We start from the raw sequence: 22,146 nt of genomic DNA on the forward strand, positions 1-22,146 counted from the left end.
GAATGGGAGAACATTGTGGCAGGGATGGAGATGTTCAGAGAGGGAATGGGAGGGAGAACAGTGGACAGAAAAATACTTAATACATTTGACTGAACATAATGTTCTCAGCACAGAGCTGGACCCCACAATATTTATCAGAGCAGTAACATATGACAATGGTGCCTGGTGAATCTGAATGCACCTCAATCGTGTGACAGTGCATTCATGCAAATTCCATTCATTTTGATTCTCCACTTGTATGTATTAATAAAGTGCTGACAGAAAATACATAATTTTCTACCTTTTTTGTCAGGGATGGACAAACTGTGGCTTGCGAGCCACATGCTCTTTGACATATAATATGCGGCTCACAGAAATAAGTTGGCTGTGACATAAATTGTACGAGCCGCTGCTTACAATGGTAGTTTTAGAGGGCGTGACTTGTGATCGTATGATTGTTGTGGCATGCAAACATCTGAAGTTCATCGTATGTGGCTCTTATGTTAAGCATGTTTGCCCACCCCTGCTCTATGTGCTCCCATGCCAAGTGACCCTGGATTCAATTTAGACAGTGTGGTGACTTTAATCTGTGTTGACTCACCAAACAAAACGTAAATGAAATTTGAAGTTGCAAAGGCAGTCTCAACCCTGTAATTTGGCAGAATCTCAGTCCTGTCACCAATTCAAATCATAACTGGGTAAAAAGAACATTCAAAGTAAAGCAATCTGTTGAATATCTAAAGTTAACATTCGAGCTAAAACTACAAATGATAGGTACTAAAAATCAGACCCAGTTTTTTGGGGGGGGGTAAATCATTTCAAGAGCAAAACTGCATATCGTTTCTGTGCAGAGTGAAATTGTTTAATTCTTTATTTTATACACCCACACAAATACATATGTGATGCAGTTAAAGGTTTCCATATTGCCAAAATCAAAATCCATTTGATTGTTCTGTTTTGCAGCTAATTGGGCATGGTTTGGTTGCTTGTACTGGCATGAAGAATGGTACAATAAGTTATACAGCATTGCTTTTCTTAAAAATAGGTTTTCTTTTTGCCATTTTGTAATCCAAGCCAGGTTTGAAATGCTGTGTCACTTTGGATAGAAGATTTTGATACTTGGGTGGTGGGGGTTGGGGTGGGGTGGGGGAGAAAGGGTGTAGTATAATTTGTTTTACAAAATACTATCACTTGGAGTAAAAGCCTTCTTCAGTATTCCTGCTCTTTGCTTTTGTCCCTCAAACAAGAGAAAAATTTAGAGGCTTCAAAACTGATTTGCAGTCGCCTTCCTTTAAGTTTAAATACTGGCTTTCCTTTGCTGTCAGTGATATGTCCCATTACAAACCTTCCCTGCCCATTTGTCCTTCTGTGAGAAAGACACTCATTGTTTCTCCCTTCAAAAGACCAAGGTTTGCTGAAAAGTTACAAATGTTCTCAAAACTATTGATTCTGTGGCATTTCATCGTAACAGAATGGTGTTAATAAAGTTGCTTTGAATACAGCAGATGCCTGAGGTAGAATGGAAGGCAACATTTCATGTTTTATCATACTGTAATTACACTTAGCATAAGATGGGCATGATTATAGTTTTAGTTATGCCGTGCAGTGATCAATTAGTTGTGTGAGTGCTCCTGTTCAAAATTACTTCACATAGTTAAGAAAAGATATAACATTTTGTCCATTGCTAAGATCACATTAGAGAAGGATTGTAGCAGAAATTGTAATAAGCTGAGATGGAATCCAACATTTCTTGCATGGTCGCCTGTATAATGTGGAGATAGCTGTGTGAAAAGTTGTGGGGTGGGGGGGGGGGCGGTGTGGGTGCCCAGCATCTAAGACCCAACACAATGAAAATGCAATGAATCGGAATGCCTCACAGATCATAGCGGAATCGGAATTTCCAGCAAGGAAAATCTTTTCATGGTGAATTAAGTGGTGGAGGAGAAAAATAGTGATGAAAAAAAGGTATGCTCAGTTTCACAAATACTGCATTCGATGCTCAGGGGTAGAAGATTTAAGAACCTTGGTGAAGCCTATGAAGAATAGAATGTGGAAAATTGAATTTACTAAACAATTAAGCATTGAATTAGCCTGCATCCAGTATTAGGGAGAGAAAAGGGAGAAGGGGGAGGGGAAAGAAGTCGGAAGAGACGAATAAATCGGAGCAGCTCATTAAGGGATAGTGAATATGTCCGCCCAGTTGTGTGGTAGTGGATATAGTTGACAGTGAATCATTGCATAGTTCTTTTAAGCAACCGTTTTAGAAGTAATATACTTAATCTGGTTAATAAAAGCTTTTTTTTCTGCTGAGACCAGTCTGTTTCTCCATGTTTTTTTTCATATTATACTTAGCTTTTCTATTAATTACAAGTTGTATTGCCAATCAACAAGAGTAGTAAGGGAAAAAATAAATGGAATGAGAGTGCCCTGGAGATGTCACTTCTAGAATCTGGTGTATCCCGGAACTCCCCTGGGTCTCTGCAACCTCCCACATGCCTCTCTGGTCTTCTGTTCAATTATAGTTAATGCAATAGTTGGCCATTTTCTCCTTCTAATTATATTTTCAAGTGGGATTTGTAGCAGATAGAAAAACATCCTTTTACATGTTGAGGCTTTGTGCCTGGTATTGTCAGTCCCACGAGTGCCGTACTATTCTTTCTGCAGAGCTCTGAATAAACGGGTCCCCCTTTTAAAACTAGCAATGGTGCAAGCTGACAATAAGTACTTTAACCCTGCACACACTGAATCTGTGTTCACTGTTACAACAAGCAGCTTATTTTCAATTGCTTTCAACATCAAGCCTTTCAATGGCATTTTTATCACCTGTTAGTATTTCATTTTGCCATCAGCAGATTGCTTTGTTTAAAAGTGGATGGGAGCATTTGTTAGGCACTTTTAAAATTAAAAAAAATGAATATGATGCTCAGTGGTCAAACATCCCATGAGGTGCAATGTTAAGATAGTTGAATTAGCAACTGCAGCAAATAAAAGCCAACCCATAAAATCTCTGCTTCTCCTTTGTGACAACAGCATTTTATATTTATAGCATTGTCATCATCTCTCCTTTCCACACAGCACAAATAAGAGTTTGTCCCCAGGGCAAGCACAAAACTACGTGTGAACCTGGGTCGGTATTTTCTCCCCCCCCCCCCCCCCCGACTCCTCAACTAGCACAGATGCTAGTAACCCAGCGCAAACACACATCACGCACATGCCACTAACAGACGATTTCTATCTACCACAAACCCACAAACAATTTGTGGGTAGATAGAAATCTGACTGGAATGGTTTTATCTTCTTGGATGGATGTTTGTGCAGTGCTTAAAAACAAAACAAAATCAGTCGTAAAGCAATAAAGAGATAAACAGGAGTAATTCCCAGCCCCTTTGAGGAGAGAATTCCTGCAAATAAGCACCATCTCTTGAGGGGGAAAAAAAACTCCTTAAATGAACAAAAGGCTCCTCTCCTTGAAGGGATTCTATTTGGGCACTAATCCAATGGGAAGTTCTATAAATTGGCATTAACCATACACATATATAAATATATATATACACACTGTCATTTCATAATCTTAAAATTTGAATTTTCTCACCTCAGAACTTTAACATTTGCTTTTCTGAAAATCCAAATGGTTTGTGCTAATTTGCGGGGTGTTCAGAGACTGCATTGACTTAATACATATGAGTCAAGGAAGTGTTTTAAAGTATAGTACATTCAATAATATTACTATTCCAACATTATTTTTAAAAGAATGTGTTTGAGCAGCAATTTCATTCCTGCTTCAGTAATTAAAAAAAGTGTTTACTTAATAGCAATAACTCAAAGAAGGGATTCCTTCTTCCAGAATGATCTCGTTCCTGGATCATGTAGAACATGTTAATTTCAAGTAATAATAAACTACATGTGGCAATAAAAAATGAAGAAGGTTGTTGATTATTTTGAAATAATCCAGAAAACACGACACCATAAATTAGAAATGATCACCTTTAATACGAGGTCAGCAGTGAGCCAGTTGGTGACAACTTTTCTGTGAGTTAGAAGAATGTGTACTCTAACTACAGGGACTTGTACTCAAACATCTAGGATGACACAGTCACACAGCACTACATAACAATTACAGCACGGAAACAGGCCATTAGGCCCTTCTAGTCCGCACCGAACCAAACACCCCTCTCTGATGGAATTAAAGCCGTAGTCCTTCCAGTGAGTGACTATATTGATATCCTGCAGCACTATATCATGGAAGTGTAGGAGTGTTATCCTTCGTGCCCTGTCCATTACATTTTGTTCAGTAAAACGTGCTGGCTGGGAACCTTGCTTGTGTGCAAATACTGCATTGCAACATGAAACTACTCCAGATTATTTGGAAGGTTAATTTGTGTGAACACTGTGTAAAAGAAATCCAACTTTCATGATTCAAATTTTACCATGTCGTAACTTGCTTAAATTATAAATCCATTGTAAATATAGTTCCAGTGCATACTTACATGGGTCAGACATGTTGAGACTTAGAAATATAAAAGGGAGTCAACATTATTTGCATCAACGAAGTGAGATGTTTCATTAACTTTTCAAAAATATTTGAATTATTTTTCCTTATTCTGATATGCTCTATGTAGATTTGTTCTTTACCTATAAATGCCATTTCAGTTTGGAGTGAAGCTTAATGCTGCATTTTAAGAGCTTGTTCTGAAAGTTAATTAGATTATTTTTGTTCTTCTGACAAAGTGCAGATGTGGGAGGAGAGCACACAATAATTGTTTATATTCCTCCCGAAATTTAATTTACAACCAATTTTTTTGCATCTCAGTGGAACTTTGAAACATACCCGTGATAAGCAGAGCATCTGTTTTCTGCTCAATAGTATGAGATGCCTGGGTATGAACTGAGCACACAGAGCCCATTGCAGTCCTTGTTTCTTTTTAACCCTGGCCTAGTCCATTAGCTAGACACAAATCAGTCAGTACAGGCTCACAAATGACTTGCATAACCTTGCTGTCACTATGAAGCAAATTTTAAGACCTGTCCTTGGCTGTCATTCATTTCAACTCTTCCAATTGTATGCCACAACTTGTCTTAAACATAGTTACTAATTCATGGCTAAGGGCAACATACATGTGTATGTTAATAAATGTCATGGGTCACTGACATCCCTTGAGTCTGAAACCCATGGGTGCATTCTCCTCTCCAGAGACTAACACACTCCTGTGCAGTATTAAGAGAATTCTGCCCTGTTGATACTACTGTACTGTTATTAAAATGGGACTCAGTCTGCTCTCTCAGATTGACTTAAATGGTCCCTTGGCACCATTTTAAACAAGTGCAGTGGAGTTGTATTTGTGACCTGGTTAATATTTATCACTTAACCAACATCACTTGAACAGATTACCTGGTCACATTCAGAAAACTGAGTGCTTGAAGTGTGCAGATTCAGTGTCACATTTCCTCCAGTATATCTGACTTTATGACTTACAAAGGGTATGAAAAGTGCTAAGGAGAAAGAAAGGTGTTTTTTTTAAAATAAACTCCAAATGAAATTATTGTTTCAGTTCTGCTACTTTTACTCCTCAATGTTGCTAAATCTTACTGTTAAGGTTAAAATATCTTGTGATTATTTTTCTTTCATTTAACATATATGTTCATATTCTGAGGATGTTGCTGTAAATGCCAGCATTTAATGTGATCTCCAATACCCCCTGACTCTGACAGCCAAATTGTCAACTTCATTGGTCGGTCTTGAGTAGCACAGAGACGAGATGCTGTAAAGAGAGTAGAATTCCTTCCCTGGTAATTATTTGGGAACCAAATGTGTTTTTGGTACCATTACTGTGCTAGGTTTTTATTCCAGATTTATTTAATTACTTGAATCTACATTCTCCAGTCATTATTGTGGGATTCACATTCATGAGTCAGGATCAATTATCCAGGCTTCGTTCTACTAATCCAGTAAATACTCTGTCCGACCATATCCATAAGTTGCTGATTTGTAAAACAGACATCCTCTTCAATATTGAGTGGTCCAAGTGAAGATACATGGAAGCGTCAGAAACCTTTCAGCCACCACTGCCAGTTCTTTATCTTTGTTGTTATATGTTAGCCCCATCTACCTGCGGGGAAAATAAAATGGGATTACAGTACGTGGTGCTTGTTGGTTGGCATGTCTGTTTTCATGTGACCCTTGATAACTTATCTTCATCTCATAACCCTCAAAACCCTTGCCTAACACAAACCCTATAAATCTTAGTTGTGATGTGAATAGACTCAAAGACCAAAGAGCTTCCTTGGGATAACAGCTCTGACTCCCAACGCACTTCATGTGGAAAAGTATTTCCTGATGTTGCTATGAATGTCTACATTCTAATTGAAAATGTGTATGTTATTGTGAAGCCCTCTACCCCACACAAACACACACACCCACACACACACACCCACACACCCCCCCACACACCCACACACACCTCCCCAGCTCGTCCCCACTGACCACCATCAAAGGGAATAGTTTCCTTTCTCTACCCTATTAATTCCTTTAATCATCTTGAAACCCCAGTTAGCTCATCTTTTAATCTTCCAAACTCAAGGGGCTTGAAGCTTTATCTATGCAACCTATCCTCTTAACTAAACCTGTCTGACCCCTTTTATCATTAGCCTAGATATGCAAACCAGCACCAACAATTAGCAAATTTTATGTCAATCAATGCAAATATAGTGATAAACTTACACAGTAGTCTTCCATTTTATTTCTTTTAATTTGTATGAAAATTAATGGATTTGCTTTGACAACCATTTGGTTGCACAATCTACAAAAATAACAAATCCTAATTCCTGAGAAGCTCCCCAAATCTCTGCCCTACACAATAAATAGTTGTGAGTTTAGACTGCTGTAAACTCTATTTGCAGTGCATATACTTTAAGGCACGAATTTTAACTCCTGCAGAAGTTCCCTGGCATTCTATATTGTGATGGTCAGGAGATTTTAATATCAGTCACCTGAGCTGCCTCTGTATCTTCTGTAGTCTCACATCTCTAGTGGGCTCAAATCACTGGTCATAATGGGATTTTGAATAGTTCCTACTCCTCAGGTTGGTGTTTTACAGATGGTTGGTGAGAAATGGGTCGTTTGATATCTGATTCTGAGAGATGGGAGGGCAATAATCTTATTACATTGGTGGGCTGCTCCAGATTCTCTGGCTACTGGGCTGCTGCAGGGGTAGCTTTCTGGCATGCTACACTTAGGAGCGGTTAAACACCCATCCTCTGGGGAAAGGCAGTGGACTTGCAATAGAAAAGTGGTCACAGTCATAACACCCATCTGGTTCTCATCCAGAGGGTCTAGTTTTAAGATCAATTCCTAAACCATTCCAGGGAGAGTGATACTTTCATTGGAGTTTTTGCTTACAGCTTTTAAGTTCAACTTTATTGTCACATGTATCAAGATGCAGTGATACAGTTTGTCTTACCATTCATATATCCTTCATTTTCAAGGTAAAACTTTGGGCAATTCAATTAGTGAAATAGCACAACGATGTTACAGCGCCAGTGACCCGGGTTAGAATCCGACAGTGTCTGAAAAGAGTTGGTATATTCTTCCCATGTCTGTTTGGTGCTCTGGTTTCCTCCCACCCTTCAAAATGCATAGCAATTGTAAGTTAATTGGGTGTAATTGGGTAGCATGGGCTCGTGGGCTGGAAGGGTCTGTTACTGTGCTGTATGTCTAAATAAATTTAAAACCTTTCCACTTTCAGCTTGGTAAAGGTACAATTGCAGTATACCCAAGAAAGGGCAATTTTCCAATGGTATTATTGCCCTTAAGTACTCGAGCTTCACGCTTGAAACTTGCACCAGTGTCAGGACAACTGTACATCAGCCATCAGTGACACTCTATTGCCATTAAAGTGTCTAAATTAAACAAAATCACTTTGAATACTATTAACCTATATGTAGCTCTGAATGTCATTTAAATAGCACTTCAGCATAAAGTACCCCCAGGACAAAAACCACACAGTCAATCACTGAGCTAGTTAATGGGTTAATCATTACTGCCATACTGGTTGGAATACATATCTGATCAAATGTTAAGGACTGACAAAATGTTTTATATGCTCCTGTGAAAATCATCACCTTCCAGGTGCATTCTATTTTCATTTGTCACCATGGGATGTTAAAAATGCTGAAAGGTTAACTTTTAATTTGTTGGCAAAAAGAAAGGTATTAGCTGCTTGGGAAAACTACTTTAATTTACCCGGATGAGTGCAGCCAAATGAAAAAGAATAATTCTCTTGCAGTGAGTGCCAAATCTCGAATGGGATTTTTTTCAAAAGAACATGCTACTTCCCTGCAGGAAGACAGTATGTCCAGTGTAACTGTAGCATTCTGTCTATCTCCTACCGCTCTTTCTAAGATGCCATTGGACTGTGTTCAATGGAGATCTATCTTTTGTAGATCAAAGGAAATGGAAGGCAGGAGAAGGAGAAATAATATTAGGTGAGAGAGGGAAATTAATAAAATAAAAGGACCAATGTAACACATTTGCTGACTCCTTCATCTGAAACAAGAAAGTTGGCAGATGCTGTGCACATCCATGAAGGTGCAGGAGAAACTCAGCAGGTCCCGCAGGAGGCAAAGATAAATAACCAACATTATGGATGAGACCCCTTGATCAAAGTTTATGTTTTATATAAATTGACATACCGTATTTGTATCCTGAAAGGATTGTAACAATCAAGACGTTTTAACCAAGCCACTATAAACTTCCCTCTGAGATATTCTCAAATGATTTGTTAATTAAGTTTAAAATTAGTTTGGATATATGTATCAGTAGTGGCAATGAAAGAGACCAAGACTTCATTTTAGTTTTGGATATTTCTAATACTAAAAAGGTGCAGGTCTTTTAAATTATGCTACATAGTAATGATGAGAAGTGATGTTATATGTCTGCAGCTGAATATTTAGTGCATGGATCCTCAGTGACTGTACAAAGGTTAAAGTTAACCTTCATAGGACATACAAGAAGGAGATAAAGGGATAAGCATATAATTACAGCAACAATCTGCATTTGTATCCCCTTTTTTTTTTGATTTGAAGAAAACATCCAAGGTTCTTCAGAGGTGTTTTCAGACAGAACAGACCCCATATATTTGGAAGAATGAACAAAAGCTTACCCGGTATAGTAAAGTGCAATTACACATGATGCTTGAGAGTGATGGTGTGACTGGACACATAAAGAGAAATCAAGGCCATAACTCTTCTGCTTTTTTTTAAATTAGTGCTCTGTCATCTTTTATGTTCACCTTAGAGAGGAGATGGGCCCTTGGTATAATGCCCCTGCTGGAGGATTATACGCTCTCCCTCAAGTGTGCATTGTAACTGTCTACATTGTTCTGCTCAACCCTCTGGAGTGAGATTTTTCTATTTTTGTATTTATTTTTTTGGGACCATGACCTTGCAGAGAAAGCCATTTGTTGCCCATTTCTCATTGTCCTTCAGATGTGACAGGATAGTTTTTTCCATACCCTGTGAAGATGCACAAGGGGTTCGATCCACACTGGTGTGCAGACCCTGTCAAATCAGCAGCCTCCTCATTCATTGAGTAGTGTTTGAGCTGTACTAACTGTTGAAGGCTAATGTCGCAAATACCCCTGAAGACACCCAGGGATAGACTAATGTGTATAGAGCTATGCACATCTCTCAAGCCAGTGCCACATTAATGCTCAATCCAATGGCCCCACAGAGTCTTATAGGAATAGCAGTACTTTCTGCCTATATCTTTTGCCTGACCTAAGGTGCAATGTAGCAGTATTGGCCAATATTCAGCTTTCATCTCCCTTATCAGTGTTGTTCCCTCCTTCAGACTTGGAACAGAGATCATGATGACACAGCATCAACGCGCTCAGGTGGGACACCTGGACCCTCCAGCGGGGGACATACGTCACACAGTGGGGATAACAGCAGTGAACAAGGTAAGAGACAGCTGCCAGCTTGATGTGGTTGTAAACTAAGAAATAAACTAATGGAACTCCTTCTCTCCAGAGACATCAAGAACTTCCTCAAATACTAATGTGATAATGAGCAGATAACCTGTTTTAATTATGGCAAAAGGATAAATATTGGGACAAACTTCTCTGATCTTCCTTGAAGGTATGTCAAGGGATCGTTTCCATCCACGGTAGGAGCATTCAAGCCAGTTGTTTAATATCCCATCGGGAGGTGGGGGGGGGTGGGGGGTGGTTGGGTGGGTGGGAGGGAAGGTGAGCCCACAATTATCTGAGATGTGAGATTTCTACTAACTGAGCCAAGGCAATGATTACCAAGAAGGAAAGGTGGCAGATAAGGGTTTGGAAGTTAGACTGTGAATATTTACATGGCGATACCGGGTAGAGAGAAGGTAAAATGCTCACTATGTTCTTCCTATTGGCTAACATGAAAGCCTCAAACCAAATTTACTCTTTGCATCGTTCCTTTGAAGTAACATTATGAAGCAAATTTGTTTCTTAATTGAACTCCTTTGCACTTTCCCAATAGGGGAAGGTGAAAATTCCACGTCATATATAAATTATAATACATAAAAGGTGCATGCAACTCTTTGGAACAGATTCAGCAATTGTGCCATATAATGTAAGGCCATAAAAAATAGGAGCAATCTGTTGATTGTTTTTGCCAATCAATAAGCTCCTAGTCAAACCATCTACACAAGGGCTATTTTCGCCATCTTATCCAATCCTCTTCTTGTCAAAAACTCTGTTGATCTTAGCCTTGAAGATGCTCAGTGTCTGCTAATGACAGCACTGTGGAAAATGTTTGATTCATTATCGTCTGAGTGAAGACATTTCTCATTTTCAATACCCTGCCTGTTACCATGACAAAGTGCCTTCCAGCATTCATTCTCAGTCCTGTTCAGACACTGGTGTAGAGGAAAGAGGAGCAGAAGGGGAGAGGGAAAGATCTCCACAGTTTCTAGAAAGGGACTGGAGAAATCATTGCGCATTCAATACATTAGGGTGGAAATCTTGTGGATTCGGGTGGGCTGAAGACAAGGGCCAAGCCAACATTAGAAGATGCTTGACAGACAGTGAGAAGAACAAAGGCATTGAGAAGAACCCATGCTCAATGAGCAATATTGCAAGAAGTTATGTGTCCTCACAAGATGTGTCAAATGAACCGCACACCATTAAAATAACTGCTCACTTATATTAACGTCTATGCATGAACACGCGTGTGTGCGCACACACAGTAAAATTGCAAACATGCCATTGCTTTGCTAGCTTTGCTCGAGCTACATTCAGGTGCATTCAGGCATAGAGGAAGCCCACACATGGCAGTTTCCTTGCAAACTCACCTTGGTGTGGTTAGAATTCTGGTCTTGGCCACATTGGAGCGGTTTCAAGAGGAGCAGCACACCACTGGGGATCTGTTTTATCTCCCAATAGAACAGTGGGAAGCCACTCATAAGCAAATTGCCTCCCTCAGTGGACAGAGGGTACAAGCTATGATTATCTAAGAGCAAGAGAATGCTGCAAGCCAAATGTTTGCCCAAAGCAGAGAGGCTTTGCACATCATATTATCATTCTGTTACATGAGCAGAGAAATTGGCAAACCTGAGAATCTGTTACATGGGCAGAGAAATGCCGTGCAGAAGCCGATTACTCTGATTGAAGTTGAGGTATGGCACATGGGAACTTATATCTCTTCTGCAGGGACTTACTTCTCCCAAGCAGCACCTCTTCACTGTGAAGCCACACAAAGAGCTCATGTAAGGAGAAATGTGAAGTCAGCAAGGACTGGACCCTACAGTACAGGATCTGAGAGCTGGGTCAACTCTAGGCTGAAACAGTGGTCAAGCATTCTGCTGCCAGCAGATCACTGCACCATTGCCCTGAGAGGCTGCCTGGTGTAAGGATCGAGACATTGATGTCCCACCTCCCCCCTCATGTGAGCACCAAGTCACATCTTCACACAAGACAGAAGGCTCACTTAGGCAGTCCCTTCAATTGGCTGACTCATCAAGGACATGCAACATGAATCAGGCCCTTCAACCCAACACATCCATGCTTACTAAGCTGGCATTCAAGGCTACTCCTATTTGCCTGCATTTGGTCCATTTCCTTCTGTCCTTCATTTTTTCATCTCTCCAAATGTCTTTTGAATGGGAAATAGCAGGAGGACCACTCATTATATGGACTGAAAGGGAAAGTGAACAGCCTTCCATCACCCAGGCCACAGCCCATGCAGGGTACTGGAGCATAGTGTTAAGACATTTACCAATGGGAAATTGAATTGGGTGTGAAACCTTGCAGAAAAATATCATGATTTTCAATTTTAGTATTACACTGGACATCATTTTATTTTAAATGAGGTAAAACACAGGATTCTTTTGACACCATGGTTAAGTGAAAGAACACACAAATGCTGGAGAAACTCAGCAGGTCAAACAGTGCCTTTATGTTCCCCCGTACCTTGATGAAGGGCTCAAGCCCGAAATGTTGGTGATGTATAAATAAAGGCACTGTTTGACCTGTGAGTTTCTCTAGCATTTGTGTGTTCTTTCATTTTATTTTAAATGGTTTGCTTTCTGGAAAAAAAAAGTGGGGAATATGATAGACAACTTTAAGCTGAACACAAGGATAATTACAGATTTGTTTTTATCGCATAGCAAGTTGGAGGAACATTAAATTAACTTTTATTGACTTTAGCATATTTAATCACATAATAATGCTGACACATTGCATTACTTCAACTGACCTAAAAATGTTTGCCGATGGTTTTCATTTTTACTCAGCGCCTGATGCTTCGCGAGTCAGTGTCCAACAATAGTAAGCCAACTTTGATGGATTCCATTTGTCCTGATACCCATGGTGGCAATGTCCTGGTGAAACCTTTCACCATGTTCATCACCAAGATCAGCAGGGATGAAGTCCAACTGAGAATGCAGAAAATGAATTTTCAATGAGATGTTGAACTTCATGGTTTTGGATGCTCTGAAGTAGACCTAAAATATGACAGGAAATGACAAAATACGTTATATCTAAAAAACAGAACATGATTTTAAGGTTATTTTTCTGTGGTCAGTAGCCCAAAAATGTAAAATACACTCAAAAATGTTCAGGAGGCAATATCTTCGCTGTCCTGTGTAATTAGAAGTAGTATTGCTACAGACCATGTCATGCCTCACCCAGAAAGTTTACACACGTTGCACAAATTGAGTGAAAATAGTCTATTTCTTCTGGACACTGACTGATAGTTTTCCCTAAGAATGACAGTCTCACCTCATGAACAATGAGATCTAGATATAAGCAGATTTATGGTAGAGTGGCCATGGTATTCTTTCACTGATCGTGCAAGATATGCACAAAGCACATTGGTTTGCAATTTTACATTTCTTATTCCCTGCTCATTCAGCTCCTACAGTATTTATGATCATTTCTGAGGGAAGATTTTTTAATGAGAGGGAGATAATGTTGGGAGATTAAACACCTACTCTACTTTTTTATGGGGGATTGAAATTGACAGGATTAGGTGAGGAATTATTAATAAAAGGTGATTCCCTGTTCAAGAATCAAAAGAATACATTTACCATATCTAGTTGTGGACTGAATGAAACATTGTGTTTGAACTGCAGATCATCATTTTTGTCCTATTACATACCTTAAAATGGTGTGTTGGTGGAACTAGCTTTAGATGAAGTCTCATCATGAAGGATTTCTCATTGCTGAATGACTGTGAACTTCATTGGCTTTATATATTTGCCCCTCATTGCATCTCCCAACCCATTAAATGGCAATGAGGTCAATTTGTTGTTCTGTCCATTACACTGAGCAGTTCAGTGAGGTGAAGACTGAATGAGGTTTGTATGTGCAAGGCTGAACTGATCGGAGGAAGTGTATGGCTACTCGCTAATTGGAGGAGCAACACCTTATATTCTATCTCGGCCCGTCCAACCAGATGTTATCCCCCTCGCCTGAGTCTCTCTTTTTTTCCTATCCCTCTCTCTGCTCCCCACCTCCTTCCCTTCCCTTTCCCATCATCCCAAACTTTTTTTCTCTTCTACCCTCCCACCTGTGACCTCTTACCTGTTAGCTTGCGCTCCTGCCTCCTGACCCTTCCTCCATCTTCTCCTATCTTGCTCCCTCCCTCCTTTTCATTGAGGTGCTTGCCTGTTTTTTGATTTCAGCCTTGATCTCTTCAACAAGGTACAACGTTGGTTGGCCTTTATTTCCTATAGATGCTCTATGGCCTGCTGAGTTTCTCCAGCACTTTTGCGTATTGCACAGAAAACACAAATATTTTGCACGAATGTATTACATACAGAGCAACTGAGTGTACACACAGGATGTGAGGAAATTTTGTGCAGCTCCAGACCTCTCCACAATGATTATCGATGTTAGTTGCATCAGTGGTCATCTGGTCTGCATTGGCGAAGATCATTCAGCAAGGACCTTTTAAAAAAAACTGAAAATTCAGCCTGTGCAAATGATGTCTCCATCCAGTAATATGCTGCAAGATGAGGTCAGTGTTCTACCTGATAGCCATCCTACACCTCTGTATCTGCATGTCGCACTTCGCCTTGCATCGGCTCTTGTCATCAGTTGTGAGGTTGTAAAAAGTGAGACTGTGAGTCTGGGTGATGAGACTGTGAGGCTGGGCGCCGTGACTGTGAGGCTGGGCGCCGTGACTGTGAGGCTGGGCGCCGTGACTGTGAGACTGGGCGCCGTGACTGTGAGGCTGGGCGCCGTGACTGTGAGGCTGGGCGCCGTGACTGTGAGGCTGGGCCCAGTGACTGTGAGGCTAGGCGCCGTGACTGTGAGGCTGGGCATCATGACTGTGAAGCTGGGCCCAGTGGCTGTGAGGCTAGGCGCCGTGACTGTGAGGCTGGGCCCAGTGGCTGTGAGGCTGGGTGACGTGACTGTGAGGCTGGGCCCAGTGACTGTGAGGCTGGGTGCTCTGACTGCAGGGGACTCCAGACTGAGCACTGCTGCTGAATTAATTTTCACCATGTTCCTGGTACTTGCATGGTTCTTTGTTTTGTACTGAGCTACTGTGGTTGGCATGTTAATTGATGTGAAGCCCTAAGCTTGAAAATTTGCAAATTCTGCGGTCTAATGCAATACGTCAAAGCACAGGAGAAACTCAGCCGGTCGCGCAGTATCTATACAAAATAAAAGGCAGTCGAAGCTTTGGACACTCATAAAGAACAGCTGAGGCCCTAAATGCTGTCTGCCTTTTATTTCCTACGGATGCTGGAGAGCTTCTCCAGGACTACTGGGGTGAAGGGAATTTGCCCCTTATCCAGTCACTGCAAGTTACTGAATATATTCGGAAGTGTTGCCTCTGTGAACGAAAGAGTCAGATGAGCTTCATAGAAACATAAAAATCAAACAAGGGAAGGCCTTTTGATGCCCCGCAGCAATGTGAAGGAACAAAGGTTATTATGGGCACAGGAAAACAGTCGGAAACTGCCTAGTGTCTTGTGACCTTGACCTCCTTGGAAAAAACCATCCAGGCACAAGGATTTGGTCAAAATGTCACATCACAACTGAAGACGGCCTTGGAAAATCTGAGGCCAAGTACAAATTATTTATCTATCCTGGAAGAACACGAAGATTGGAGGAATTTTTTTATGGAGCTGAAGGTTGTCGAAGGTTACAAGAGGATATAGAAGGATGGAGGTTTGGGCAGAGAAGTGGCAGATGGATTTCATTCGGGATAAGTGTGAGGTGATGCATTTTGGAAGGACTAACCCAGTAGGCTCAGCACAGGGTTAATGGTCGGTTACTTAAAAGTGTGGATGAACAGGGGGACCTTGGGGTGCAAATCCAGACATCCCTCAAGGTCCCTCTCATTGATAGGATAGTTAAGAAGGCCTATGGGATGCTGGGATTCATTAATAGAGGGATTGAATTCAGGAGTATAGAGGTCAGGTTGCAACTCTATAAATCTCTGGTAAGACCGCCCTTGGAGTATTGTGTTCAATTCCGGTCACCTCATTATAGGAAGGATGTGGAAGCTATGGGGATGGTGCAGAGGAGATTTACCAGCATGTTGCCTGAATTGGGAAACAAGTCTTTTGAGGCAAGGTTAGCAGAGCTAGGAATTTTCATTTTGGAATGTAGAAGGATGAGAAGAGACTTGATAGGCATCTACAAGATTATGAGAGACATAGGTAGGGTGAACAGCCAGCACCTGTTTCTTAGGACAGGGACAGCAAAAATCAGAGGACATTTGACATAGTTAAGGAAGGGAAGTTTAGGGGAGATATCAGGTGTAAAGTTTTTACACAGAGAGTTGTGGATATCTGGAATGTCTTGCCAGGAATGACGGTGGAAGCTGAAACATTGGGAGCACTTAAGAGACTCTTAGACAGATACATGGATGAAAGAAAAATAGAGGGTTATGGGGTAGGGTGGTTAGCACAACATCAAGCGCTGAAGGGCCTGTACTGTGCTGTATTGTTCTATGTTGTGTCTCTGGAGAACTTCTGGGAATAGGCTCTTCATTGATGGTCATGTCTTAGCCTCCTCTCCTGCAGTTCCTGACTCCCCCAATGTGGCCAATAATGGAGTACTACCAACAATCACTCTGCTAATGAAGCCCTGGAATGAGTATTTCAGCAGGGATCAACTTGGAAACTTGCAATGAACTCTGAACCTGGTCAGTCAGATCACCTGATCTCAGCTTATTGGCTCTTCAAATACATGGAAAGCAACATGTTTAAAAAATGCATTACCGTAACAGGCTATCCCAGCTCACAAGACTGTGCCACTCAAATACCCCAATTAAGTGGGAGGAAACCAGAGCACTAGGAGGAAACATGGAGTCACTTTGAGAATGTACAAACTCCTTGTAGACAGCGCCAGATTTGAACCCTTGTCGATAGTGCTCTAAAAGAATTGTGTTAACTGCTTTGTTAACCGTGCCACAAACAGACTGGCACAATTTGCTTTGAGTCGGAATGGAACAGTTCCACAGTGAGATGGGCATTAATGGGCTCTGTATGAATAATTGCACCATTACATGATTAGTGATGCAATGTCATGCACGTTAATGTGGAATGCAATTGGAAGTGTCCAGTCTACTCTTGCTATTGGCATAGTTTCACCTAGAAATGACAGTGGAATAATCCAGCGAAGGATGAAATCAAACTACATGTTATTAGCACCAAAAAAAAGGCACCAATTAATTCAGTTTTTAGGCTCAGGTTTGGTCCCAACAAAGTAATGAACAATTATAGTCCAACTAACTGGCAATAAAAAAAAATGCTATAAAGGTTTATGACATTGAATCATGCATAAATATCATGGAAGTAAACAATTCAATCCATTGTATCAACATTTCCCAAAATTACAGTTACTTAGCATATATACTCGCGTAATCGTCGATACCATGTAATAGTCGAACCCTTCTTTTTTGACCTAAAAATTACGTCATCCCAACACCTTGGCCACAGACTCTCTCCTAACCCCTGGCTGCCCATTCCAAGCTCCTGATGCCCTAAATGCAGACTCACTACCCGACGCTTTGAATGACACATGAAATTATCCTCGTCAAAAGTATGACCCGTGTAAAAGTCGAACCCCCCCCACAAAATTTGACCTGAAAAATTGGTCCAAAAAATGTGATAATTACATGAGAATATATGGTACATGAGAATAAGGACAACATTATTTAACATTGCTGGCTGTAGCTGCTATTGTTAGCGTTAGTACATGCAGGTGATATGGTAACCTGTTTAACACATTGCTTGTTCGTGGACTCCATGAGCAAACCCTGTCTTTATTATGAACTGAAAGTAATTTAATAACAGTTTAAAACCAAATAAAAATATATTCGATACAGTAAGCCCACCATAGCAGATTTGTGCTTCTTCAAAACTATACTGTTTGGGAACATGTGAAAATATGACCTATTTAAATGCTGCTTCATGTAATGGAACTGATTGAAAAGAGCATTGTAATATTAGTGATAAATTGAAACCAAAAAAAAGTCCTTTGAATTTAAAATTCTCAGATGTTGCAGGAAACAGATGAATAATCTTTTAGCTTCAAATTCTACTTTTATTAAAGATATATTACAAGATATATTTGAACTAACAACTTGCAAAATGTTCTTTGGCTTAAGCCAACATTGTTTTCTTTAAATTTTTAATGAACGAACTCAAACAAAAAGTGAGCAGAATTTGTGTTATTGCAAGTAAGAACCATGCTAAGAAAGAAATTCCAAACTGTATTTTACACACATCATTAGAAACCTGTTAACATGGATTGGTTCATTATTTGTTTACCCATAGAATATCTATCCCCTGTTGTTAGTTTGTTGAAAGAATGGATTAGATAAGACAGTTGGAGGTGGAAGATCTGTGTACTTTGGAGAGAATATTTCTCCAGAGCTTTGTCCAGTCTGACCCGTACTGGTTGGACAGATAAATATTCTTTGGTGCTCCTAGAATAGTTAGGGTGGTATGGGGATGTTCAAGAGCCTGATAGCTGTTGGGGAAAAAATACCTGTTCTTGATCCTGGAGGTGCTGGACTTCAGGCATATGTACTTCCTGGCTGAATGGAGCAGCGGGAAGAGATTGTGACCAAGATGATCAGGGTCCTTTATGGTTTGGCTGCCTTCTTGAGGCAGTGCTCACATAAATGTTTTCATGGGTAGGAGGTTGGAACTCGTGATGGACTTTGCTATGTTTGCTACTTTCTGCAGTCTTCTGTATTCTTGGGCACTTGATTTTCTAAACCAAGCCAAAATGCAACCAGTTAATGTACTTTCCAAAATGCACCTGTAGACATTTTGTAGAGGTTTCTCAGAAAGTAGAGGCTGTTGTGTACCTTCTTCACAGTTGCCTTGACATTATAGCTTCACAAGAGATCCTCCCAAGAGACTCCCAAGAACCTGAAAGTTTTAGCTTGCTCTTTCTCACCCATCAATGAAGATGGGTGGCTGGTCCCTTAGATCCTTCCTTAAGTCCACAATAATCTCCTTGGCCTTCTTGACAATGAGAGCAAGATTGTATTCTGGCACCAACCCAATCACGTATTTACTGTTATTTAGCCAACAACTGTGGTGTTATCAGCAACTTTGTGGATTGGCTCTGAATCTGATGTTGCAATTGTGAGTGTATGGGGAACAGCCTTGAGATGCCCATGTGTTGATAATCAATAAGGAGGAGGTAATATTGTCAATTTGCACTGATTAAAGCCTGCCAATGAGGCAGTAGTGGATCCAGTTACAGAGGGATGAACAGGTCTCCAGATCCTTACATGTGATTATCAATTTTGCTGGTATGATGGTGTTAAATGCCAAGCTGTAATCAATGAATAACAGCCTGGCATAAGTGTGTTTTCATCCCGATAATCTCATGGAGAATGAAGAGCTATCAAGATGGCATCCACTATTGATCTGCTGTGATGATAAGCTAATTGATAGGGTCTTTTATGTTTGCCCATTGCATGTCATAAATGCTGAGTGTAGCATTCCTCTTATGCAAGATAATTTTGCTCTTTAGTGGTCCATGAATGGCAACTCAGGAAGACGAGTGGGAATATAAAGGATGCCTTCTGGTAGATTCTCTTTTAAATATGTCCCGGTGTTCAGTACATCACCCCCTCTCCACCTTGCAGATCAGATCTCCCCACCACGCTGGTTGTGTTGCTATTCCGTCACCACACAAAGGTGTGACTGACCACCACCCCCCACCCCGCACCAATGATGCGTGGCACATCCCTGATGCTGACAGGGATAAGCTCTTCCTCAATATTGCTTATTTTCCATTTCCTTTCTGCTGACATTGCTCTATTCCTGAATATCCCATGTCCAGATGTCATTCTGTCATTCTGTCTGCCAGTGCTCCTGTCCCTGGATGTCAACAGTTGCCTTTTCTCTGATGACTGAATGAGCTACTAGTTCCCACACCTTTCTCTCCCATAGCCAGTCCAGTCCCTACCCCAGCCCCCTGAAAACTGCAGACCACCTGACCTAGGTTGTCAACGTCAGAGTGTTAAAGCATGCAAGGCCTATTTTACTGTTCATGACACTTTTGGCCTTTTTATTGTATAATTTATATTATGTAGTTTCATTTCTTTGCACTGTAGTGCACAGGGTATTTTTTTTTGTACGTTTTCCTGAATAATTACAGAGACTAGGATTGAACCTTCATAAACACTTGTGATGGGTTCGATATTTGCGTGTTTACAATATGTATGAGACAAGTACTACATTAAGTGTGCCTTTAGTGTGTAATGTGTATGTTTGTGTGTGCGTGTGTTGGCTTCTGTACAGTGGATGGTGTTTGTGCACGAGCACGTGCGTATGGTAAACTGGGGGCAAAAGCAACACCCATTTATTATTGAAGAGCACATTAAGATGGCTGTTTCAGGCACTGTGAAGCGGGCAGGTCTGGATGAGAAAAAGAGTCCAAATTATGTTCCAGGTGGCTGAACAACAATTTACTGGAGATAGTACTTGCATTTGAGAAGAAGAAAGGAATAGCAGCAAAGAAGCAGCTCAGAAATAGCCAGATGTCTAATGAGTAACGGGAAAAGTGGGAACGAACACTGATTGGATGGCTTAATGAGCACATTTTGCAGAGTTTCGGCTGCAGTTCCCCTTGACCTTTGCTCTTTATTGACCAATCTGACACTTCATTTTTCACATTCTTCCAATTATCATTTGGTAATGGTGTGGCCTTATCTCCAGACCACTTTCTTCACCTCCCCCCACACCACCCCCCATCCACTCCCACTTTTAGAAAACTTGCAAGCAATTTAATAGAGTAATCATGGATGTTATGATTTACAAAGTCCGCAATTTAGATTCAAATTGAAATCTGAGAGTAATGTTAGTTTTCACATTATTCATTTTCAAAGCAAGTAATAGCAATGGTTTTCCTTGCAGTTAATAGTTGGAAAGGGTTCATCCTCGTTAATTAATCAGAAGTTATTTCAAAGTTTATTTTTAACAATTATTAGTGGTAGGGTCTTGAATTTACAGTAATAGGCATGTGTACCAGCGAGCTTGTTGTTAGTCCACAAAAAGTTCTGCCATTCCATTTATCTCATCTCTCTAACATTTTTTCTATTCTCACATCTCTCATGTCTATAAGATATCAGCTGATATCAACGGTGAAGAGTACCCTGTGGATAAAGCTGTTCTGTACATTTCTCTAATGTTTTATTAGTAATCTGATTGTGTTCTTGGCCTTTAGTTTTGATCATTTTATAGCACACACCCAACTCAAATATGATGACTTCCTTCTTTGACATTATTTCACTCAACATGTAACAGTACAAATATTGTGAAATGTGCTTTAGTCCAAAATTAGGCTTAAAATCTTACAGTGAGTAAATTGCTGCCGTGAGCTCAGGCAGTTTAATTATTTTGCCCTTGCTTGGAGATCGTCTGAAATGAAGGTTAGGGAAGCAGGGAGAATGGAAGGACCGGGCATAGTCCATATGCCTCACTTTTATGTTCAGTATTCAATCTCTTAGTTCTGTGAGTCTTTCAAGCAACACATTCTGAAGAAATGTATCTGAAGTTCTTTTCTCTTGAGAATGGAGCGGGATGAGCTAGTGGGGTGTGCGGGACTTAAGAGGCAACAAAATATCTGACAGCCAAGTATGTATGCAATGCCTGGCTGGATTGCTTGCAGAATGAGTTCTCTCAATACTAATTGATACATGTGACAATGAACTTTGAAATACTTTAAAATACAGATGCTTATCCCTTTATCTGTAATTCTGAAAACCTCTGAAAATCGAACGTTTACAGTATATTTGCATGTACAGTATATTTTCAGGTGTTTAGCTTAGTTTGAGCCAGTTTAAGTTTGAAGTTTTACTGTGTTTTAGTTAAAAATACAGGGATTGTCCTCCAGCAGAATTTCAGCAACCTCATTGAAAGGGGATTTGACAGGGGGTGCAGCTCGGGGAGACAGCAGCAACGCGGCTTAGGAAGGCAAGTGGGGACAGAGCAGCAGCGCGGCTCAAGCGGGCGAGCGGGGAGAGAGCAGCAGCGCGACTTGGGCGAGTGGGGATAGAGCGGCAGTGCGGCTCGGATGGACGAGCGGGGAGAAAGCGGCAGTGCGGCTCGGATGAACGGGTGGGGAGAGAGCGGCAGCGCAGCTCAGATGGATGAGTGGGGAGAGAGTGGCAGCACGGCTTGGAAGGGCGGGTGGGGAGAGA

General features: G+C 40.8%; 1 protein-coding gene across 3 annotated transcripts in view; it reads left to right on the plus strand.

Annotated features, from left to right (window-relative positions):
* The window catches only part of LOC138760735 (homeobox protein Meis1), a 234,900-nt gene that overhangs the window by 23,095 nt on the left and 189,659 nt on the right, over window positions 1-22,146 (plus strand). For all 3 annotated transcript variants that reach the window (XM_069931757.1, XM_069931758.1, XM_069931756.1), the window contains exon 7: window positions 9,827-9,935. In XM_069931757.1, the coding sequence (XP_069787858.1) occupies window positions 9,827-9,935 (109 nt within the window). The remainder of the gene's footprint in view (window positions 1-9,826; window positions 9,936-22,146) is intronic.

This window comes from Narcine bancroftii, chromosome 4 (genome assembly GCF_036971445.1).
Source record: "Narcine bancroftii isolate sNarBan1 chromosome 4, sNarBan1.hap1, whole genome shotgun sequence".
NCBI classification, from domain to species: Eukaryota; Metazoa; Chordata; class Chondrichthyes; order Torpediniformes; family Narcinidae; genus Narcine; species Narcine bancroftii.